Genomic DNA, 23,719 nt, shown 5'->3' on the forward strand with positions numbered 1-23,719 from the left:
AGGATTAGTGTTTGATTAGGAGTCTGTCCCCTATTTATTTATTCTAGTCTGATAGTAAACCAGTGGTCTGCATTGCCCAACATCCATACTTTTCCGCTCTCACGTATCGTTTCATATGAAAATAGAATGGGTTACAGTGACAGGTACCACACATGCAAAGTCTCACACGAGAGGAGCCGTCTCCCACGCAGGCGCACGACACACGGCCCTACACAAGGAGCACGCGCTGGAAAATTACATTTTTATATACTGCAACGCAAGAACTGATTGGCTATCTCCAGGGGGGGACGCCAATACTGACCCCGCCCCTGAGTGATACAAGATCAAGGAAAGGAGATGTATATACACACACACACACACACACACACACACACACACGAGCGCCCACACGCGCCATCTTTCCAACACTCGCATTCTGAACGCTCCTCTGCCAGCGATTACACTCCTCCACTCCGAGGCTTTTCAGTTTGATATGGCTTATCACTGTCGTGCACACACCGAGCCAAGATCCATTACTGTCTTTACAGCTGGACCGCGGCCCAGTCCTGGTTTCAACTGCGGTTTGAGAACTGAGAAACGAGCGAACCCGACTGCATGAGGGTTTTGCTTTTGAATTTCTGGGGCCAAGGAAGAGGAAGAATGGTGAATGGCAAAGTAGACCAGGAAAGATGTTGGTAGAAATCCAAACTTGCTGGAAAAACAGAAGCCAGTTTTTCTCTGAACAGCTCTATTCACATTTTTAACCTCGTTTCTGTGTTCTGATCCTTCGCTGATAAGGAAACAAAAAGGCGATTCTTTGTTTTTGTTTTTAAGATCTAGGTCAAATCTTTCCACTTAGGGGCCGCGCTCCTCACAACACAAGTTCCTCTGGTCTTTGCAGCATCGCGGTCTAACCCTTCCTGGTCTGGCTCCAGACTGAGGCAGAAGAAAAAACACTTTTCACATTCCTGAGAGGACAAGTACCATCCAGCAACTTCAAACCTTTTTACTAAGTCTAACGTTTTAAGACACAAGGGGCAACCGGCGCGCACACGCTCGCAAACTACAGGCGCACTCATGCTCCGTCATGCACACGAGGATTGTATTCTCAAAAAAGTACACGTTAGCTCACAGAATCACACCACAGACTACAAAAACTAGGTTCCAACAGTGATTTTTCTTTACACAACCACGTTAAGTGCTGAAGTTGTCAGGAGGTTGAGGATATACTGTTAGTTAGGGCTCTCCGACTGTTCAAAAATAATTCCTACTATATACACACGAATTAACTTTATACGGGGACATTTCTCGTTGGAAAATATTTACGGTTTAAAAAAAAAACAACAACCATAATTCACTACGTTATTGGCACTTGGAATCACTAAACCCGTCATATGTCGAGTAATCCTGCAAATAATTCAGTTGAACTGTAATCTAGCTTCTCGTCGAACATATTTTTGTAATTACAAAGTTTAAAAAATCAATTTTTGTCCTGGAGACACAGTGTTCAAAAGCAGCTTCCACGTAAACACCCAAGCCCAACCTGTTCTTTAACGCACGGACAGACTTTAAAGTCTCGTTCTGAACTTGTTTCTTAAGAGAGTGGGGAGGAGAGGGGATATTAAAGAGCATCTCACTGCTCTGTCTTCAAACAGAAACCACTTAAAAGTAAAAATTCAATTGTCAAAAGCAACTAATAAAAGCTTACACAGTTATTCTTTCCATGCAGTCATATAAAATACTACGGTTCTGTTTTCTGTTAGGCTATACTGAATATTTACACATTTTCTTTTTTATTATACAGTAAATCTGTACACGGTCAGTCCACTTGGAGACCCCTTCACAGAGTCTGTTGCAATAAAGTGTATCTTTTCAGGTCTTTTCAGAGCCTGAAGCTCCCTCACGTTACTGATGGAGACTTTATCCGCCCTACAAGCGGGCTGACGTTCGTTGGCGAGTTCGTTCTGAGCTCGCAGCCTTTCCTCGTTCCTACAACTCGTTTCTTTTAGACTAAGGAAGGGGAGGCAAAGGTTTTTAGAGGGAAAGATGTTTGTGACAGTCACAAACATCTGCAGCGGTCGATCACCCTGAACTCGTGTTCCTCCGGGCCTCACTGCGGCTGGTTGTTAACGCTGTCAGTCCTGTGCGACGACGGGGCTTTCTGCGGTTTCTGAGGCTGCGGCTTCAGCTGCTGCTGGTGCCTCTGATGGTGAGACTGTTGCTGCTGCTGCTGTCGCTGCTGCTGCTGCTGTTGAGGCTGCTGCTGCTGTGGAAGTGTGGCCTGGGTGAACGTTCCCTGCTGCTGGAGAGGGAAAGCTGCCTGCAGAATCAGCTGGGCAGACTGGTTACTATGGAGAAGACGAGTACCCTGGCAGGAAAACAGTTCAATCGTTTTAGAAAAAGAAGCCAAACACCCTTTTTTTAATCAAATAAAATCATTCAGCAATGAAGTACGCACAGAAAAATATGTTTTACATTCTTCTTTAAATATCAATAGTATTTTGTTAGCAGCTATAAAATTTTATGAGTCTCTTCTTAGCTAAATAAAAACACATGGATGTTCGAAAACCTTTTTAGAATGGCACTCTGCACTTGTACCTGTAAGAACTGTTGCTGCTGCTGCCCCTGCTGGCTGCTCTGTGCAACTACAGCGGTTTGGTTCGAGCCATCGGGCTGACCTTGAGCTGGTTGGGCCGGCTGCAGCGTCAGAGTCTGGGTCTGCCCGCTCTGCTGACACGAAGAAGACAGAAAAAATGTTTAGAATCGTGTTTCCAGACAGAATATTCAACTCTGATTATACTTGAATGGTGCATAATCTTTTTAGACTAAATCAAGGCTAGTTTACTGCGGTGTTCTAGTTCAGTATCAGGGACCTCCAACAACAAAATGTAACATTTTGACATTAAGTCTTAAAAACAAAAAAAAACACTTGCATTATTAGTTTTGGGGTTGTTTTTTCTTTTTTTTTCTGGGAACAAAAAGCAAAACATTTACTGATTTAACCAGACTAACGAGTTAGAGTTTATAATAAGTTACAAGTTCTCTGACGTGCACAGCAAGGGACATCAGCGGCTCCTTACAAAGTTCATCCTAAATTTTTTTAAATTGAGAAGAGCAACGAAAAAAGCCCAAGAATGTCAGACTCTGCAGGTCTTTTGGGCAGATGAGAGCAGACGTCTGGTCATAATGCAGCGAGACATGTCTACAAAAACAAACGAGGCATCAGCACAAACACAGTGACACGACTAACACGACGGTGGAGGAGTGATGATGTGGGCTTCATTCATACTCTGAGTCAACTGTGAACTCTTCTGCAGGTCAGACCTCTAGACCCAGATGTGAGTCCAGCTGTCTGACAGCTGGAGCTTGGACCAAACAGGATGCAACAGAGCGATGATCCAAAACGCAGCAATAAATAGGGATGCATAATATTATCTGCATGGTATCGATATCGGCCGATATTAGCGTTAAAGATAAATATTGCACGTAGGCCATTCCACCAAAATAACTCACCGATATAAAAAGGTGCTGTTTTTGTATAACAACCCAGTGACAAGGATGCCTGCAGCACCAGCACAACGTGATGACGTCACGTGCGCCTACCTGATCTGATCACGGCGGAGGAAGAAGTCAAAATGTCGGCGGTGTGGAAGTTTTTTTTCGTTGAAGATATTGGATTCCAAAGATTTTTGGACTACGATGAGCCGCGTAGTGCTGAGACCCAGGATGCAGGCAAACACGAGGATCTTGAATGAACTTAAACTGATTAAATAATCAAAAACAAAAAGGCTGACGAGGCAGCAACAAACTGACAAAAACTTCTGGAGGGTAAACACAAGCAGGACGCTACATCGTCCACAGTCAGAGATATTTTTCTGACATAGCTTTACCCGAGTTACAAGCCGTCATTTCCAACGGCATTGAGAAGCTAATAGCTGATAGCACGTGGGTGAGTTTAACCACAGACATCAAGTGTTAACTTCGTTAGCTTGATTAGTCTTACGGCACAATGGATAGACAAAAACTTTGAACTTAAAAAGTCTGTCCTTCATGCACAGGAGTGCAGAGGATCCACACTGCAGCTAGGAACCTGGAACAAGCCTCCACAAGTGAAACAGCATCGCAGGTGGCTAACGCTAATAAATAACATTTAACACTTTTCATTTAATATAAGTTAAAGTGCTCTGCATATCATATGGCTGTTACTGAATATATGTCACCAGCTCTTACAGCTGTTGCACAATTTTTGTAGCAAATGAGCCTAAATAAGAGGACTATGTTCTGACAAAGGAAAGTATATTACAAATATCGGTTATCGGTCAAATAAGTTTTAACATATCGTCCATAAATCCAATATCGTTGCATCTCTACAGTAAATCCAACAGAACTAAGGTCCGGACCATTATTGGTCCAGCCCAAGTCCAGACTCCAACCTGATTAAAAAGCTGAGGTGGGACGTTCAGAGACAAACGTCTCAATAAACAGAATCAACGATGGAATGAAGAAAGCAGACAAAGTCTCCCCACAACCACTTGTACAAGAAACAACTTCAAGCTGTCGCTGCTAACAGGTGGTTCTACAACCTGTTGAATCGCCGAGTGGACTTGTCCATTTTGGCTTTGTTGTTCAAAATGTTTTTGTTCACCCGAGCTTAGATTTGGATAATTTTAGGACCATTTCATAGTAAACCCCTAGAACACAAGGAAGGCAGACTTTCTTTGTCCCCATGCTTGTATGTTTTACTGCTGTGTATTTACCTGCTGCCCTCCAAAGGGGTTGTACGCAGTGACCACCTGCCCCATGAACATGGAAGTGGGCACCATGACGGCACCCTGCATGCACGCATGCATCGGAGTTGTCACAAGCTTGGTCACCAGCTGCTGCCCTGCAGGAAATCTAGAAAGAATCAAATAGAGTAAATGAATATTGATTTACGATCATATTAGTGGATTATTATTATTACAGTCATTTGTAAAATTCAGACAATAATTATTAGTAAAAACAATATTTTACAGAGAAATTGTCCCTTCTTACCGGATTTGTCGGTCCTGTGTGAAGGTGGCCACAGCCGTGCCTTGCTGCGTGTTGTTCTGCGGCAGGCTGGTGCTGATCTGCAGCACATTAGGCTGTCCAGGCTGGGAGATCATCATGGTGTTGTAGAGCGGTGCAGACACAGACCCTGGGGCTTGAGCCTGAGCTGGCTGCTGACACTGAGGCTAAAAAAAACAAAGAAAGGCCAACAGAGCGTGACTTAATTCAAGATAAATCACTTTTGCTGCTCTGCTGCCACCTTTAAACTAAATCACAGATGTCTCGTCTTATAGAATCAAAGCATTGTGTAGAAACATGCAGACATTTTTACCTGATCCAAACTTAAACTACTCTGGGAGAATTGTTATAAAGGTTGCTTGTGTGTGTAAGTGAATGTGTCCCACCTGTGTGAGTGTGTTGGTCTGCTGCTGTAGGCTCTGTTGAGGGGCAGCCTGCTGCTGAACGGTGAGCTGCTGAGCTCCTGAATGGACGGGGTTGATGGCCGCTTGCTGCAGCTGACCAGTCAAAGCAGCCGCTTGCTGGACCGAGCCCACCTGAGGGAGCTGAACGTTCATCGCTCCACCCTGCTGCTGCTGCAACATCTGTTAGACACATCAGCCCACAGGGATTCAAGTATCCACATGTAAACTTGAAAAACTTTATCTTGTTCTTTTTTTTAAAGGTAAAATGTTTTTAGAAGAATAATCCAGTGAAATAAAATGTATCTAAGGGATACTGACATAGTCTATTTTTGCCATTTCAATAGAACAAATAATTCATAATGCATTATTCTAGTCCTGATATAGGTCAAATAAAATAAACAACCCAAAAGGCAAAAGCGAAGCAAGCTAGCATTTAAACAAATCCCTCGTTTATCACGTTTGTTTGGGACCACGCCCACCCGCGATAAGTGAAAACAGTGAAGTAGGGAGACAGTAGTCCAAGTTCAGTTCAAGTTCAGTAAACTTGGTCGTGACATGTGTCAGGCTGTAATCACACTCATCACCTGTTACTCCCAATCTCCCTCCTTAAATAAACAATTTACAATTTAAATATTGTAACATTTTAAATAAACAATCCATGCTGCATGGATTGTTTATTTAAAATGTTACAGCATTTAAACTTATATTGCAGAGAGGCAGCAGGATGACACACAGCTTCAGCTCTGCAGCACAGAGCAGAAATGTTCTTCTTGATCAACTACACTTCAACAACTGAACATAAAAGTTCTAAAATAATTTTTAAAAACTTTTAACACTTTTATATTTTGTGATTACGATTTTACGATGTGACATACTTTGAATTTTAAGTTGGAAGACAAGAACTGCAAAGTAGCAAGGGACTACTGTAAAACTGTTTTTTAGTTGTGTTTGAACATTTTTTTTTTTTTTTTGCAAACTTGACAATTTGGGTAAACAGCTCACAGTTTTAGGCCTTAAGGTAATTATTTCATTCATCTTCAGTGCAGCTTACAGCAGGACGTCCTAAACTCAAACAAACTATTATGGAATAAAATGAGTATGTTTGATAAATATACTGGTTGTAATTACCGGTACCTGTAGGCCCTGTCCCTGGACTCTCTGCAGCTGCTCCTGGATGTGTCTCAGCTCCTCCTGCTGTCGCTGGATGTTTGCCTGGATCCTTCTGGTCCTCTCCTCCAGCTGATCTTTAAGGTGCTGCATAGCGTTCACCTGTGCTGAGAACTCCATCACCGGCTCCAAAACCAACACAAAGGGAGAAGAATCTCACAATGTGCCTTTATCTGCTGTCTGCTGCCTTTGTCTGGAGTCCTAATATCTACGTTATCAGGTCTTTTTTGAGCTCCTGCTTCGGAGCAGGAGCTTTATTAGCTTAATATGGACTCTTTAATTACAAAAGGGGCTGTGATGGGTCTGTGCATACACTTTTGTTAAATGGCCAAGCAAATTAAATGCCCATGCTGTGCTACTAAAACTGATAAAGTAGAAGATATTCAACTGTCACCACTGTCTGCTCTGAACTTAGCAAGTTATATAAGCCTGGACTCCTGTAACTCCTTCTGCAACGTTCTTTAAAAATGAAACCAAAGATCCACAACACACAGCTCCAACTATGGCGGCCGAGTGTTACACTAGCTCAGAGCTCCACTGGTGGTGTGAAGGCAAACGTGTAGCCTCAGAGAGAAACCATAACATCTCGTCCAAAAACACCTGACGTGATGCTGACATGATGTTGACATGACGCTGACATGATGTTGACATGACGCTGACATGACGTTGACATGACGCTGACATGACATTGACATGACGCTGACATGACGCTGACATGATGTTGACATAATGCTGACATGACGCTGACATGACGCTGACATGACGCTGACATGATGCAGGTGTAGTTGAACAAGCCTCACCTGAACGTTTGTCTGAAGCTGCTGTGTCTGTTGCAGTTGTTGCAGTTGTTGTTGCTGCTGTTGTTGTTGTTGCTGTTGTTGTTGTTGTTGCTGATGATTGAGCATCCCAGGATTTAAACTCTGTCCTGTGGTCTGAGAGCTCATGGACTGTAAGAATACAACAACTCAGTTAGAAAAAGTAAAATACAGGAACAATTCCCTTCAGTATCATCCTTGATCCTGTTTTAAACTAAATGCTCCCAAGAGACCTTCAGATTGAACATGTTCTGGCACAGCTTTGGCTCAGACTCTTTCTCCAGTTGATGAAACAGTCAGATCAGAAGCAATGGTCTGCTACGTGTCACGTCCCGCCAGACCGGACTCACCTGACTGCTAATAGATGAGCGCCGCTGTGATGTCATCTCCATGGTGGAGGCCAGTGACTGCCGAGGGGGCGTGGCCATCTCCATGTGTAGTTTGGGAGCTGTTGCTGCTGAGACAATTATTGATGACCAACAGTCAAACTGTGTTGACTTTAATGTAATTTCACACAACAGAAACATCACAGACTCATCCTCATGTCAGGATCAGGCTCATTTACATAAAGTGTGGACAATAAATGCAAACACAAGTGTCCTTACAGGTGCAAGTGTTGTCAGAGACATGCGATGAGGACTTGTGGGAACTTCGTGAAGAGGTTGAGGGGGTTCGGCTGCGGTCAAATCTTTCCAGAGCTTCTTTCAGGCTGGATGTATTGAGTTGTGACTCTGAGCCAGAGTCCTGACTCTAGAAAAGTGTGTGGGGATAGAAAAACAAAAGAAAATTCAAAGAACTGGACACAGAGGAAAATAACAGCCGATGTGTAAAAAAGAAAGACGTAATATCACATGGATGAGTGTTTGTATGATTCAAGAAAATTTAATTTAGAATAAAAGATTCCTGAAAGATCAAAAACAGCTGAAACAGCTGACACATTATTTCAGACATTCAACAACGCTACAAGACCAACATGTGACCAAAGGTCCAGGATTCAAAGCAAAGACAATTAAATGGTAAATGGAGTGTTCTTGTACATCATCTTTCTATCTTATCAAGATCCTCAAAGCTCTTTACACCACAATCTGTGCCTCATTTATCCATTCATACAGCACTCCACTAGATCTATACAAAGATTAATCAGAGCTTTATCACATTCATACACCGATGGGACACACATCGGAGGCAACGAGGGGTTCAGTGTCTTGCCCAGGGACACTTCAACACGGGACTGCTGGTGGAATCGAACCCCCAACTCTACCATTGGAGGACGACTGCTCAAACCAGTCAGCCACAGCCACCCAAAGGATTAGAAAAAGTCTAAAGCAGACGGGGACGTTCATTGATGCTGCAGTAAAGTACTTCACTGTCACTGAGCGGGCATCTTTTTCAGACTGCAGAGGATATGTATGTGCTCATCTAGTGTTCTTTATGAATATAAAGTCTGGTCATACATGTGTGTTAATATTAGTGGGCTTCTGTGAAGGTGGATCACGGCAGAGAATGTAAACTTGCTCTTTTAGGCTGGTGCAGGGTCAAAGACGTACTGTATTTCCAGGAGAGCACAGCATTTTTTACATATCCATAAATGTGCTGCTGGACAGCATGCTGGTAGATTCTAGGTCACTTGGGACACGACAGTCCCAGCATGCTGAAGACTACTTTTAGACGTTCTGCTTCTCGTCCCAGGAATGTTCTCATTTAAAGGTGAAATAATTTAAAAAAATTTTAAAAGCCCATCTGACTCAGATTCCTGTGGTCGCTGCACATCATTTACACACGTGCTGTAGAAGATACAGACAAACCTGTTTAACAAATTTAGTTATGAAAATATTTTTCATAAATTACAGAAATTGTATGACTTTTGACTCGAGTGGCCCCAGTTATAGACTGCAGGTATTTACTTATCCCCACGTCCTAAAAACTGGGTTAGGGTTTAGCTGATGTGAACTGTGGAGAACATTCAGCAACATCTCGTCAATTCATTTTTATTTTATTTTTTTCAAACGACCTTTAGGATAAAAACAAAATGATAAACGACTAGTGCAAAACTGAAAATAACGGTGTTGTACATAAAAGGTTTTACGTCGCATTTTGCACAAATTGTCCTTTTTTGCATCTCTGAACAGAGAGGGAAAATAAAATGAGACTTGTGGCTTCAAGTCAGCTGCAGAGAGGATTTAAATGATGAACTGTGTCATGATGTACATGTGTATAGGTTTTTATTAAAAAAAAACGACATCAGTTATGTGCAAGACTTGTACATTTACTAAAGCAGGATTATGCTTTGGACTAAATTTCCATAGTTTTTTGAGTGAAGTAAAAGATTTAAACACTTCAGCAAATACTGACTAACTCACCTTAAAGGACAATTAATTAGTTTACTGTAATTTCAACATTAGACAGACGAGCAGAAAGAAGTAGGTTGACTTTACGTCTGTGTTTGACCCACCCGTCCACTGGGTGGTGATATTTGTAAGATCTGATGAACTTCAGTCATTTATGGAAGGTTTTCCACGCAACGCTGATGATGGTTGATCAGCAGTGACATTATGACATTATACCACTTTGTGCCTGACAGGCTATAGAACATTGAGCAAGTACTATTACTAGTATTATTACTAGTACTATGTGAATTTAGTTCCCATACTGGACTGCTTGTGCCTCTTTTCACAAATAAGCTTGTGGGAGTTGAAGACGCCACGTGTAGAAGTTGTGCCTCACCTTGTCATTGGGTGGCTCTGGATTAGACTCGACAATGCCCAGCTCTCTGCGCTGCTCTGCTCTTACTTCTGCATAGCTGCGTTTTACACAACAGAAATAAACAGATTTTAGGAACAAAAGCCAATATGTACAAAAGATGGGATGGAATAAATTAGTTGTGCACAAAGAAAAAAAAACTTATTAGCAAAATTCAATTCAGTTTATTTATATAGCACCAAGTCACAACAGAAACATTCATATATAAAAAGTAAGTTAATAACGTTATTTATCAGAGGAGCAGACTGCTTTGAGTCTCACTTCGTCACAGACTCTCAGAACAAAAGTGTGAAGATGAGACGTGTCAGAGCGTACCTGACGACTGTGTGTGTGCAGACGATGAACTCGGGCCGAGAGTTCCACTGATGATACGTGATGTAGTAATGCGTCTGCAACCAGATCCACTGTTGACCTTTGGTCAGGAAACGGTAGTAACACGACTTCCCTTTACCGTACTGCATCACTGACAAGGACATGGGCACAGTAAGGATTATACAACAGGCAGAAGAAAACAAGACGCTTACACAGAATCTCGACTTCAAGTGAAAACCAAAGAGCCTCACAGTGTTCGTGACATTTGGCCAGAGTCTCCAGGTCATCCACGTGGTAATAGTCATACCCTGATGTTCCCAGCACCTCAAAAGGCAGGTAGCCTATTATTGGTGGAGCTCTAAATAAAATATTAATAAAAAAGCAGGTCAAAAAAGCAGGATAAATCAGACAAGAAAAACTATGTTAAAGTAAAAAAAACTCAAATGTTTTTATTAATAACTAATTAAGAATGCAAATACACCAAAACACCCCCCACCCCCAAGTATTCTGTTTATGTCACAATTTTTGATTCGTTTCTCCTCCCACAGCTTTAAAAAGGAAAAGATATAAAAACACGGGGCTCAATCTAGAATGGTGCTTGGACATTTTGTGGCATTACTTCATACGACGTAGACGAAATTTGCAAAATAAATAAATAAAATAAACAAATAAAACAAGATTTAAGAGATAAATCCAGCCCTGTACAGCTCAGATACTGTTGACTTCACAGAGGAAACAAAGTTAAAACAGGTCAAGGAAAGTTGGGCTTTACTCGACTGAACTGGCTTTTTGACGGATTAATGGTTTTTACACAACCCCAGTAGATTTGATATTTTTTATATTTTATAATATTAACAAAGTTTTATCATATTCAGTGTGATGTCACACCAACTTTTGAGCTGTGAAGTTTTTCCCAAATGTTGCAAGTAAACTTTTTGTTTTCACAATTTTTACCCTTTTTTATAATTTATACTCTAAAATATTTAAGTACGCTAAGCTGCTTGTGTGGGGTCGTGTCAGGTCAGTAGATCTGACTCATCTTAGATCTTAAGAGTTCAGGACAGACTGCGTTCAGACCCCTAAATAAAAAAGTCCAGACCCCATCCAAAGGCAATCCAATGAAAATGTTCTCTACGCATGTAGTTAATGCTTTATAATTTAAAGAGAGTTGCTAAAGACTGTGATGAACCAAGAGTGAACAGGGTCCCTGACTCCAGAGTGATTTTTGTAGTTTTTAAAATAAAGAACATTCAACTGAGAACTACACTTTGTTAGCTAAACAAAAACAGCCAGGGTATGGATGCTTTCCCATCTTGATGCAATCATGGGAGTCACATGACATGCCGTTTGTGTGGAACGTCAAGACAAATGAAAAATAACTTCAATGTTAGTGATAAAAACAGGACAAAACAAGTTATTTACAACAAAAGCTGACAGTAGCATACAGATCTGTGTTCTTCATGCCATGTCTCAGACAATAATTAGATAAAGTTTGGATTAAACACTGTTGTACTTGAAATAATTTTGAACAAGTTGTGTGGAGGAGTGATTTTTTTGTATTGAACGTTTTTTTTTTTGTTTGTTTGTTTTTTTGAGTGGAAGAGTGATTTACTCCCTAACAGTTCAGAAAGAATATTTGTAGCTTAAGGAGCAAAGCACAGTTTGAGTGTGACAACGTACCTATGGTCCAAGAAGAGAAATTTCCACTCTAGACTGTGCCTCGAGGTAAATTCTTCATTTGGCTCCTCTACTGTACACATTTCCTACAAACACAAAAGCAAACGTACAACTTTGAGCGCAGACACTTTAAAGAAAAAAACGTTACTAAAGTGAACAAGTTTTGCTGATACCTTGATGAACTGGGGTTTGGCCAGTCGAACTGTGGCCACAAAGCACACCTGGTCATCGAAGGCAGGCTGCAGCGACCGCTGCAACACCCCCGCCAAACCATTCCTCGCAACGTTGGGAACTGCACAACACAGAACACTTGTTAGTTTTGTGATTAAAGGAAAACATGATACGGCTCTCAGCTCTTGAATTTAGAGCAGGGAATAACTTCTGCCAAGACAGGTGGGACTTTAAGCGTTCAGGTCATTTAGTGGAAAAAGTTACGATGAATTCACATCCTTCCAGTTGTAGACAACTCTTTGGATTACCTTTGCTTAGAAAAATTAGCATTTATGTTAGTAAGGACTGAAACGCTAGCAGCTAATCCCAACAGACTAGACCAAAGTGGATTACTGCCATCTTAAAACGGCTACAGTCTCAGTCATTTCTCAGCAGTTTAACAAAACTTTACCCGTCAGTTCGGCATTGCATGTTTATTTCAGCAGGAATACTGTGAAGTTCCAGCTGAAACTGACCCCAGGCTGCACCAGAAGTGCTTTCTTATTTCCATTTGCACTTGTAAACAACCACTGAAATCGATATTAACAACCTTGTACTGCAGAATTGTTGTAATGTGCCAAGTCGTATCACAACCACCACCGTGCTTTCTCAGACAGGGTACTATTTTTAACATTACACCCTCCCCCACTCACACCCAAAGTGATACACGGCTGTTTTTTCCACAGTAGTTTTATTTTGAAAGGATTACAAAGTGGAAACTACAGCCACAAGTGAGCTAAAGCTTAACATTCAGAATACGTAAACACTTCTCAACGATGATCCAGTGAACTGGTCAACATGAGGGAACAGATATCCCCTGCTAGCAGAATTAGCAGTGGCATACGTGGTGCACCTCGGCTCCATCAGGTTTTTCACCAGCGTTCACCAAACGCCATGGATATGGACATTTTTAAACTGAAACAAGACGGGCAAAAGCCCTAAATCATGAAGTTTGTACTTAAATTAGCCTCAATAATGATATTTATTTTAATATCATGTATAACATGTAATTGAATAGAGAAATATACAATAGCTTAGTTCAGCTCAGCATTTTTTAAATTTACTGTCAGCACAACCCAACAGGGTGGTGGTGTGCTGATGCTTGCACTGAGTAAAAGATTAAATAAACACGCTGTGTGAAATGCCTGAATAGTTGTAGCTCAGTGTGTGTGTATGTGTGTGTGCGTGTGTGTGGAGTGGGGATGGTTGGTAGACAAGGCATGTGTGTATGTGTACAAAAGAGATTGGGCAGTGGAGGGCCCGTATTTGAAGAAAAATCAATTATTGACCAACAAATTTAAAGAGTACATTTGCTTGAAATGCCCATTCCTACCATCTGCAACTGGGAAGTTATGATTTTTCACAGAACCCCATTTTAAAATGGCCAGATTAAATAAGTGTTTGAACTGTGTCATTTTATAAAACAGTTTTTTTTTTTATTTAACTGATAAAACCCTCAACACCCACTTTTTTAAATCTGATTTTAAACGTCTAAGACTGATATGCACAACAGTGTAAATAAATGACCAACATGTGACTCACCATTATTGAGAGACTTGAAATTTCCAATGAACTTAACGTACTCATAGACAGGGGGTAGTTCTTTAGGGTCAATGGCCCCGCGCAGCATATGACAGCAGAACTCCAAATGATTCTTAGCTAGAACAAAACAAAAGCTTAGAAGTAAAACATGTCATGTAGAGGACTATTAAATTGTTTCAGAGAAGCTGTAAGTTAAGAACAAAATGACGGTGACACTTACTCTTCATATAGTCAGTACTAAGGCTCTCTGCGTCAGTGGGGTGTGTGGACAGAGCCTTGTACACTTCAGAGTGTTCCCCAACCGGCAGGAAGTTCAACAGGTTCTGGTCCACCAAGTCGGCCTGGGAAACACACACATCCAGACATGAAAACACAGAGAGTCAAAACATTTATGTGCACATGCATCTTCTTTACACATTTAATTTGAACCCTTTCACTCATACAGAGACAAACTGGGTTAGAATTTACACTACCTGGCCAAAAAAAAAAAAAGGTCACACACTAATATTTCATTGGACCGCCTTTAGCTTTAATTACAGCTGCATTCACTGTGACCTTGTTTCAATAAGCTTCTTCAATGTCACAAGGTCTATTTCCATCCAGTGTTGCATTCATTTTTCACCAAGATCTTGCATTGATGACTAGGCACTAGGCATGAGGGGTGCATCACTTCACCTGCCTCTCTTCTTACCCTGATGCACCCATCACTCTGGAACTGGGTCAATCTGGACTCATCAGACCACATGACCTTCTTCCATTGCTCCAGAGTCCAATCTTTATGCTCCCTAGCAAATTGAAGCATTTTTTTTTCCCAGTTAGCCTCACTGATTAGTGATTTTCTTAAGACTACACAGCTGTTCGGTCCCAATCCCTTGAGTTCCTTCACATTGTGCGTGTGGAAATGTTCTTACTTTCACTATTAAACACAGCCCTGAGTGTTACTGTTGTTTTTCTTCCATTTGATTTCAAACGTTTAAGTGAGCGTCGATCACGATCATTCAGGATTTTTTTCCGGCCACATTTCTTCCTCGAAGACGATGGGTCCCCACTATAATTCCAGTTTTTAATAATGTGTTGGACACAACAAAGTCCATGCTCAATAATCCAGGTATACAATCCAACATTTTTCAGTCAAGTCATCTGGACAGTTTCTTTTTTTGTGTACTGTCCAGATGACCTGACTGAAAAATGTGTTGGACAGTTTTTAACCCAATTTTAGTAGTTTCTGCATCTCCTTCGATGTTTTCTCTGCTTGATGCCAATGATTTGACCCTTCTCAAACAGACCAACATCTTTTCCACGACCACGCGATGTCTCTTTCCACATGGTTGTTAAAGAAATGAGAAACAACTCATTGCACCAGTTGGGGTTAAACAACTTGTTGCAGCTGAAAGATAAAGATAAGTAATTATCCAACAGGAGGCTCGTACCCATTTGCTGAGTTAAATCCAGGTGGCGACCTTTTATTTTGGCCAGGCAGTGTGTTCTGGGACAGAGCTGAACCCTAATTTATAACGAACAGTAATAAGTTATTTACCGGTAGGTGTTCTAGTAATGAAGTGACACTCTCCGAAACATAAAGGATGTTCCCGTCAGTCATTATTGCTATAAAGAACCCATCCAAAGCCTGAGAAAAGAGAACAAAAGAACAGTGAGAGGTTGTTTTCCAGCAGGAGAACAAGACAAAATGAAGAGTTGTAGCAACATTTTTTGCCTGACAGAAAATATTTGAAATCATTATAACAACAAAACTACGACTGACAGCTTCCTAATTAGATGAAGAAAATAAATCTGTCAAGTCCACAAATGCGTTCACTTTTATGCAAAGCCTGGATGTACAGTATTAGTGGGTATAATGCTGCTGTGGTAAGCTAACGGATAGAAGAGGACAAACTGTGACATTTCTGACCTCCAGCATGAGTTGGGTGAACTCCTCGTTGCTAAGAAATGGAGGCTTCCAGTCCTGCCTGATCTCACTCGACTCCGACTGGGCTGCAATTTCTGCTGAAGGAGAAACAACTTACTGGAAAGATCGAACCACAAAATAAAGATCTTTTTAAGAAAATGACAAGAAGAACATGATGCGTTTACTGTTGGAATAAATGACAAAAAGATTAATCAAATACTACTCGACGTACATGGCTCATAAAAGCTGCACCATATCATCTTACAAAGTTTTACTGACAAAGATAAAGGCTCTGACAGCAGCATGCGCTGAAGTGAAAATTAAACTTCAAGGCAGAAAACTCTAACCAGCATGAACACAGAAAGTGGCGTGAGGACGATGAAAACCCCTGACCTTTGTGTTTACACAGGAAGTCGATGCTTTTCTGCAGGATGGTGGACTTGTCCATCTTCCTGGTGTTGCCTGGCAACATGGTGCCGAGCTCCTTGATGAGGACATTGAACTGGTCTCTCCTTTTCTTCTCTGACTTATTACGAGACACACTGCAACCCAAACCAATACAGATCTTTCATGTGACCTTGAAAACACTCAAGTCAAACAACCAATGGTTTATATTATTACTGTACAGTACAGACAGTACGGCACATCATCCATGTAGTTTGGCACAGTCAAAGCTATCGCTGGAAAACATTAACATTTAGTAAAAACTGCACTCTAGTATACAAATCATTGCCCATCTTCACCTTTAAGCAGAAAGTTATAATGTTTTTGTCAGTGCGCATGTGTATTTGTGTCTGTTAGCAAAATATCTCATGACCAATTTGAATGAAACCTTCAGATAGTAAACACTGGGTGTACATGTGATTAAATTTTGGAGTTAACCTGATTTAAGATGTCGGTCACCACCTCATGACCTTAAAAATGGCTACGACTCAGTTAATTTCATAGATGCTGAGCTAAAATTTGATGCAGTAGCTGAGAGTCATTCACAACACATACTCTGAGCATGACACCGTTTACTATGAGATTGTACATCACGTTATTTTCAAGGTTTGCCTTAAAACAGCTACAACTCCATCATTTCTCCACATTAGATATTTTTATTTTGAAACTCTGGCCTGAAAGCCAGCTGGTGATACGCGCTGCATCAAGGACTGCCAGGCCTTTAACTGTTGCGTGTAGCTTACCGTTTCGCCTTGTCCTTCTCATCTTCTTCCATCAACCCATCAAAGAGGCTACAATCATCCCTACGGGGGGGCAGAAAAAGTTAGACATCAAGAGTTTCTCCTTACTGTTTTCCTGTGTCACTGTGCTCGGCAGGCAGCTAGCAAACATACATGGACTGCTAATACCAAATAATGGATGATAATTAAATAAAGATAGGTTAGAGTAAAAAAAAAAAGCCTCCTTAATACATGCCAGTGGGTGGTTTATTTTTGGGTCCCATGGGAAAAACAAATTGTGAAAGTGAGCGTAAGAAGAACACAAAAAAAATAAAAACAATAAAACAGGAATGTGTCATATTTGCCAGAAAGGGTGTTCCCATCAGTGCTTGCATACTTTCATCTGAACTGATGTGCGCAATATGAAACTGATACTGACGTTTCTTGTTGAATATTTGGGATAAACTATTATAAAAACATGTTGTAAAAAGTTTGGAGCATTTGATGGAAAAAAAAAAAAAAGCCCCATTGTTAGCTTCATGGTGGTATAAATACGCACAGCTTGACAATCTGTGTATAATAAATGTGCACGTCATGTGGATGGCATTTTGATGGAGCTCTGCAGCCCTCTGCATACCCTATACTTGATGTCATGGCGGCGGCTGATCAGGGCTGTGGCTGCAGTGATTTGTCCTTTAGGCGTGAGGTAGACATTTGGAAGAGCACCTGCAGACACAGACAGACCAACATAAGTTTACTGTGATCGATGATGAAACATCTGGAGGTTTGATAAAAGGTGGATGTCAGAAAAGACCTTTACTTTGTAACAAATTTGTAACGACACAAACGCTAATTATGACAAACTGCCTGACGAGTAATCAGCTTGGTATGTGTTGGTGTGAGGCTATTTGATGTATGCACTCTCACACAGTAATAACGTGCTGGCAGGGTTACAGAGTGCAACCGATCTCAAAACAGGCGGACCTTGATAAAGACGAGGGTGGAGTCGAGCACCTTACGCCATACACAAATAAACTGGCCGCTCGGAGAAGACAAGGGATTGCACGCTTGGAAAAAATAATCCGTTTTACTACATGTGCCTGTGGTGTAAAAACAAAACACACGTTTCATTAAAACCTGAAAACATTGTTTCAAAATTTGTCTTTTAAATCAGAACTTGTTTCAAAGTCTTTGCCGTAGCATGCAAAAGAACAAGTGCTCCTCTGTGCACGATAACAATAACTCTCTAATAAGGAAGTAATCCTGACATCTAACAGTATTTGTATGAGTGTTAATAACAATATTAAAGACTTTCTGCTCTATTTTGGTATGGAGCCTTTAGTCAAAGTTCATTTACGGTTTCAAAATAGATTTAAATGTACGCATTTTTACGTTGATTTTTGGGAGATTTTTAACGTCTCAGTACAAACCTGTGTGGTAAATGTTTAGTCAAACCTGGACACAAAAAATGTAAGTGGGAAACAACACCGTTAAAAAAAAACTATTCTTTGTATTAGTAATAAGTTTGCTCTTAATCATAGTTTAATCTTGACACATGTTGAGAATCAAATGAAAAAGTAAAATTTTAAAAAGCAGCAAATCAGATAAATTGTGATGCACCTAACCTGTCGTCTGTGTCGTGTGAAGCATTTGTTAAATTAAACTGATAAGTGTTGTTAATTTCACATTACATGCTTAGTGAAAGTCTCGGGCACAAAAAAAGTCCACCATCTTTCAGTTCTAAGGTTTTACATTTCAGAATGACATCACAAATTGTTTCATACCAGGTTTGACAATTATTCAAACCAAACTTAAAAAGTGTCCAAAAACACAACAGAGCCCGCCACGTTGTTAGTTAAACACAACGAAAAGACACAATGGACAAGCTGGAAATGAAAAAGCTCAGTCCTCTGATGCTTTCACAGAATTCAAAAGAAATATTTCAGCCAGGCACTGATGATCAATTGTATTGATTAACCGATCATCAGTGTGAGCACATCTGTAACAGCAGGAAACTTTCTGGAGCGTGCAGGTGTGTTGCTGCCCATCAATCTGTGAAAGGTTAAAGGTCATTTCCAAACATTTAGAAGTCTATCATGCTAAAGAGAGAAAGATTATTCTCAGGTGGAAAACATAAAATAGCTGCCACTCTTCACAAGAGTGGGCTCCCCAGCAAATTCAACCCAAGGGCAGACTGTGCAATGCTCAGAGAAACAGCAACAAAACAATGGGAGCTCCATCTCAGACTCAACAGGCCTCAGTTAGCAGGTTAGAGGTTAAAGGTCACAACAGGACAGTTAGAGACTGAACAAGTACAGCTGGTTTGGAAGGGTTGCAGAACAAAGGCCTCTTCAACAACACGCTGACTGAATTTACACCTGCAGAGCTGCATGTGAATAAACCACAAGATGAAGACAATGATCCTGACCAGAACAGCAGACCTCCAACAGAATGGATGAGAAAAGGACCAAGGTGTTGTAGTGGTGCAGTCAGAGTCCAGACCTCACCCTGACTGAGGTGTAAGGGACAATGAGAGATGTGCAGAAACAAACCTCAACGAGCTGAAGCAACGATGGAAAGAAGAGAGGACCAAGATTCCTCCACAACCATGTGAGACACTCATCAAGTCCAGCAGAGGATGATTACTGGTTACTGATGTTAAAGGTAGCGCTACAAGGTGATGCATTATGGGATGTTTTTCATTTTTTAAGTTTTCTGCTTATATGCAAGTCCGAGCAGCAGCAGCTAGCTGTACTTGGGGCAGGAATATTAATATATTTCTGCCAGAATAACCATGGACTTGAAAGTTTATAAAAATGATTGGCACGAACAAATTCATTTTGGGATTGAAGTTGTTTTAAGACAGCAGTATTTCCTTTGGATCTTGGCTTCATTCTGATTTGCAGCTTGGGAATTGGTTCAGAATTAAATTATGTTTCTGCAAATTTAGGTGGTTTAAAGAGTCATCTACAACAGGTACATGAACCCCACTTTATAAGATTTGAATATTTACTATCAGCATAGCTTGGTTCAGAAAGTGTTTCTCTAGTTTCCCCCCATACTCATTCAGACCTGGAGAACCGTGCTCAGTGAAGTCAGTGTAACACGTGTTTACCTACTATTTCATATGAAAATGTTTGGTCTGAAAAGGAGAAAATGTTTCAGACTTTGCTGTAGTAAATAAAAAGTAACAAAACTTGGATTTACTTTTAAAAAGATCAAATAGAAAGGTTTAAGTGTAGCACGTGTTTGCGTGTGTGTGGGTATTCCTCACCCCACTGCAGCTTTTGCACAAAATGTTCTTTTTTTCAGAGCTTGTAGAAAGAGATCAGGGATGGAGCCGACTCTCTGCTCAAAAGCAACGTTGAGGTCATTGGGATCATGAAAGGCCGACGAACCACGGGGAAAACATGGTGGCTGACCAAACCTGAAAGAGAAAGCAGAGCACAACAAAGAGGTCAGACTGGTTTGGATAAAAAGTTCTAGTAATTTGCCTTTTTTACAGCTTCCTGCCCCGACTCAAAACAATTGCACCAAAGAAATTTCCATTTTTAACAGCTAGACAGTTTTTGGAGGCATTAAAAACTTTCCATTAGCAAGCTCTAATAAACACAAGTCATTCCTGAAGAAATGTAGATTTTACGGCAGCCACACAAAAATGAACAATTATGTTTTTGCCTGTGTCTATCTCTTATTAAAATAACCAATAAACCACTGAACTTAATGAAACTTTTTGTAAATAATGGTTGAATGCGCACCTACAACAGAACAACTTTAGAGATGATCAAGTTCAAGATGGCCGCCGCAACTAATCTATAATAGCCAACATAAAAATGGCTAACCTTATCACAGGAGATCACGGATAATGTTATTTTCTAAGTTTAACCAAAATGGCTACAACTCCATCGCTTGTCATAAAATAATCTCAGTCTAAAACTCTGGTGATGTGATTTAAAGAATGCCAGGCCTTTAGTTTATAATATTTTACAATGTGACGCAAAACTGCATCAATTAAAACAAACAACGCTAAAACACTCGTGCCTAAAGTGGTCCCCAACCAGTAACGTACATTACTTTGTCAAAATCCTTAATTTATACAGTTTTATTCCATTTCTGCAGTTTTGACATTCCAATCTAACGCACCAATAAATGGTAAGAGGAGGAAAAACATCTGGAATTTTTAATCCTCCGTTCTTTTTCTGTTTTAAACTTACCCTTGTCTGGAATGTCTCTTGCAGGCCAAGCTACGTTTTAGACGTTAAGCCTCACAGGCAGTGACAAAACTTCACACCACAGCTGACCTGCAACACACACGAGTCCTGACTCATTCACAAGCACGCCTCGAGTCATTCATTGTTTAACATGCACGGAAAATGTCACGACAAATAAAAGATTATCATGGGTGTATAATTTAATTTATCATACGGGCAGCAAAATACCAGCGGAGTGCAGAATACATTAGAACAAATGACTGCGGCGTCAGAAGTTATTTTCATGCCAAGTTGCTAGAAATCATAGAGGAAAAACATTGCTGTAAAATTAATAACACAATCTTTTACCCACATTACCCATGGACACAAGCAAGTATAATATTTTTATAAACAAAAGGCTGGGACCCATAAAGCGTTTAACATCAAAACCAAACAAAGCTTCTAGAGAATGTTGACATTTTTGCTTGAAGCAAACGTGCTTATCTGAATTATAAGCGTTGTACCCTACGTACTGTCTCAGCAAGTACTCTGAAAGAGTTGTTAAAAAAAACTATTAGGCTATTGACAGACAACAGATCACCAATAAAATCACTAAATGACCAATAACCACTTTCAGAGTCAGTTTTTGTTGTAAGAAAATGAAACTAAAAGACTTTATAACAATTCAAAGCTTGGAATATAATGAAGTTTGAGAAATAAATAGGTTAAAATTATCTTTCTCTACACACCAAGATACCCACATATTACTGTTTGGCACATCAAAACTGATCTCTCCTTTAGTATTTATTAGTTTGTTGTAAAATAAAACGGAAAAACTAGGAATATTGTATCTAAATTCATATTTTTATTCTTTAATTCATCTGCGAAAGGCTGTAAAGCCTCCGCAGTCGCCCTGCCTGGTAGATTCAGTAACATTTTTTTTATAGATAATGACAATTTGGTTATTACGTTCACATTCGCCTGGTTAAATGTACTTAATCTAGGCTTGTCATTGTTTTCAGTAAAGGTTATCATCCATTTATGAGGAAACACCAGCAGCTTCAAAATGACTTCAGAAACAGCAGATTTGATTAAATATTGCCACAGAACGTTAAGTTATAATCATTTCAACAGTATATGTACAAGTAGTTTGAAACCCTTCACTAGCATTCACTTTTGGAAACAGTTACTGTAGAGATTTATCATATTTAGGTCATTCAAAGGCCTTAAGTATGTAGTAGTTTGTAACTTAAAATGAGGAAGAACAGACGGATCAGGTCTGATCTATGAAAACATGAAGCTTCAAGTATTTTTGCTGACGAACAGCTGCTATATTTAACATCCCCTCCATTCATTGAATGGGTGTTTGGAGAACCCCCTGTCCCTTTGAAAACCTCTGCTTAATTAAAGACAAAGAGCGTGGGAGGGAGGTCAGGTTCACTGTAAAACCTATAGATAACGCTGTCAAACATTAAACTTAAATAATTTACACGTATAGCTGATTAAACAGCCTTCAGGAGCTCTTTGGAGCTGTATTTGGGGGATGCTAAACCTCGCTGCTCACTTTAGCTAAGCAACACCATTACGAATTAACATTTATTTTAGCAATAAGGCCAAGCTGTAGCGTTTTCGGACAAAAAAAAGATAATTAGTTGTATCAGAGAGGCTCAGTAAACATACCTTTGAATGCCACAGGTGTTGTTATACAACCATAAGCGAGCAACCCATATACTAGCCGGCTAGCATCCTGAAGCTAACTAAGCTGTCGACCGAAAAGTGTCCTTTTAACTTGGAGCTGTAATGCTCTTACTGCCGCCGCCGTCCTGCCGCTGCCCCGGCGAACAGAAGCTGCTGCTCGGACCGACAGGAGCGACTCTCGTCCGTGAAACGAACGGCAAAAATCAGCGTCTATCACCGGGAGCTGGCGCCGCGCCTGGAGCTGTCACGCAACAACTGACATTGAAGACAAAACAAATCTCCAGAAATATAACCGTCGAGTCGCGAGCGGGCACGAGGAGGCGAAACGTCCCGGACAAATAAAAAAAAAAACAGAAAAACATCAGCGCGCGTGAGAAACGTCCCAAAGCAGCGATGGTGGACACATTTTCGCGGCAGATGTACACACACACACACACACACACACACACTCACACAAGCGTTGAGGAGGACACGCGCACGCGCAGTGGTACGCACAGTGAGAACTGGCAGAGCTCTCTGAATGTGGGTCACTGGGCCTTGAAGCGTGCGGAAACAGTCCCGGAGCCTGCGCTGCAGTGCGAGCGCTTCCGCACGCGACAACGAAAACACCGCTCGCTCGCTCGCGACGACTCGCGCCGTTTCCCGAACACGCAGCTCGCTCTGCGCGCGCAGGGACAAAACAAGACATTTACCTTCGCGAACACTTCGACAGCAGCCTGCGCGCTTTGCCGACGTGAGCGTCACATGGAGGCGGTGGGGGTCGGGAGGACTTCGGGCTGAGGAGAAAAACAGGAGGCCTACTTCATATTAGACGACGTACAGTCATGCGCAATGGAGACAGTAGGGC

The 23,719-nt window shown here is 40.9% G+C and overlaps 1 protein-coding gene across 1 annotated transcript; it reads right to left on the reverse strand.

The window, feature by feature from the left end:
* Window positions 1-2,089: 2,089 nt before the first annotated feature.
* On the reverse strand, window positions 2,090-22,913 carry LOC119430791 (circadian locomoter output cycles protein kaput). Its single transcript, XM_037698268.1, has 24 exons — window positions 22,855-22,913; window positions 21,199-21,285; window positions 20,259-20,411; window positions 17,622-17,710; window positions 17,009-17,068; window positions 16,215-16,363; window positions 15,825-15,916; window positions 15,453-15,542; window positions 14,136-14,256; window positions 13,916-14,032; window positions 12,337-12,455; window positions 12,167-12,249; window positions 10,738-10,844; window positions 10,490-10,637; window positions 10,139-10,214; window positions 8,020-8,164; window positions 7,765-7,871; window positions 7,400-7,546; window positions 6,567-6,725; window positions 5,415-5,612; window positions 5,014-5,195; window positions 4,737-4,875; window positions 2,578-2,709; window positions 2,090-2,347 (listed from the first exon to the last, which is right to left on the reverse strand). Exons 4-24 carry the CDS (start codon window positions 17,636-17,638, stop codon window positions 2,090-2,092), a joined length of 2,646 nt encoding a protein of 881 aa, XP_037554196.1. The 5' UTR covers window positions 17,639-17,710; window positions 20,259-20,411; window positions 21,199-21,285; window positions 22,855-22,913.
* Between the last annotated feature and the right edge of the window lie 806 nt (window positions 22,914-23,719).

Source organism: Nematolebias whitei, chromosome 3, assembly GCF_014905685.2.
Source record: "Nematolebias whitei isolate Nwh7 chromosome 3, NemWhi1, whole genome shotgun sequence".
NCBI classification, from domain to species: Eukaryota; Metazoa; Chordata; class Actinopteri; order Cyprinodontiformes; family Rivulidae; genus Nematolebias; species Nematolebias whitei.